The sequence below is a fragment of the Propithecus coquereli genome, unplaced genomic scaffold, assembly GCF_000956105.1.
Source record: "Propithecus coquereli isolate 6110/MARCELLA unplaced genomic scaffold, Pcoq_1.0 Scaffold53, whole genome shotgun sequence".
Taxonomy (NCBI): Eukaryota; Metazoa; Chordata; class Mammalia; order Primates; family Indriidae; genus Propithecus; species Propithecus coquereli.
In genome coordinates, this window is record NW_012151174.1 from 2675924 (window position 1) to 2677307 (window position 1384).

The 1384-nt window shown below is 39.4% G+C and overlaps 1 protein-coding gene across 1 annotated transcript in view; it reads left to right on the plus strand.

Moving 5' to 3' along the window:
- The window catches only part of ZNF607 (zinc finger protein 607), an 11628-nt gene that overhangs the window by 6926 nt on the left and 3318 nt on the right, over positions 1-1384 (plus strand). Inside the window, 1 exon segment of the mRNA XM_012656983.1 lies at positions 1-1312. Coding sequence (XP_012512437.1) covers positions 1-1312 — 1312 coding nt within the window.

Sequence of the window (1384 nt, forward strand, 5' to 3'; positions counted from 1 at the left end):
GAATTCATAAGGGAGAGAAATTATATGACTGTAAAGAATGTCCAAAGGTCTTTAGTCATCTTACAGAACTCACAGAACATCAAAATATTCATAGTGGTGAGCAACTCAATCACCATGAAGAGTTCAAGAAGGCGTTTAGCCACCTTAACGACCTTAGAGAACATGAGAAAATCCATACTGGTGAAAAACCTTATGAATGTGAAGAATGTGGGAGGGCCTTTAGTCATCCTGCAAACCTTGCTCAACATAGAAAAGTTCATGTTGAGAAACCCTATGAATGCAAAGAGTGTGGGCAAGCTTTTAGGAGTAGCCATCAACTTACTATACATCATAGATTTCATTATGGTGAGAAGCCATATGAATGTAAGGAATGTGGAAAGGCATTTAGTGTATATGGACGACTTAGTCGACATCAGAGTATTCACACCGGCGAGAAACCCTTTGAATGTAACAAATGTGGGAAGTCTTTTAGGCTTAAATCAGGTCTTGAAGTACATCAGAGGATTCATACAGGTGAGAAGCCCTACGAATGTAAGGACTGTGGGAAGGCCTTTCGTCAGTTTTCACATCTCATATGTCATAAAAGAATTCATACTGGAGAAAAACCCTACAAATGTAAGGAATGTGGGAAGACGTTTAAGTGTAAGTATCAACTTACCATACATCAGAGAATTTACACTGGCGAGAAACCCCAAGAATGTAAAGAGTATGGTGAGGCTTTTAGTAGTAACCATCAACTTACCACACATCATACATTTGATAGTGTTGAAAAACCGTATGAATGTAAGGAATGTGGGAAGGTCTTTAGTGTGGCTGGACGACTTACTCGACATCAGAGTATTCATAATGGTAAGAGACGCTTTGAATGTAACAAATGCGGGAAGTCCTTTACGCTCAATTCATCCCTTAAAATCCATCAGTATATTCATACTGGCGAGAGACCCTATGAATGTAAGGAATGTGGGAAGGCTTTTGGGCAGCGAGCACACCTTGCACGTCATAAAAGAATTCATGTTGGTTTCAAATCCTTCAAATGCGAAGAATGCGGGAAGTCTTTTCCTTGTGCCTCATATCTTATTAGACATGAGAAAATTCATACTGGAGAGAAACCCTATGTATGTCAAGAGTGTGGGAAAGCTTTTATTTATAGCCATAAACTTACTATACATCGTAGAGTTCACACTGGTGAGAAACCTTATGAATGTAAGGAATGTGGGAAGGCCTTTAGTGTGTCTGGACAACTTACTCAGCATGAGAGTATTCATAGTGGAAAGAAACCCTTTGAATGCAACAAATGTGGGAAGTCCTTTAGGCTCATTTCAATACTTAGAGTTCATCAGAACACTCACAGTGATGAGAAACCCTATGAATGTAAGGAATGTGG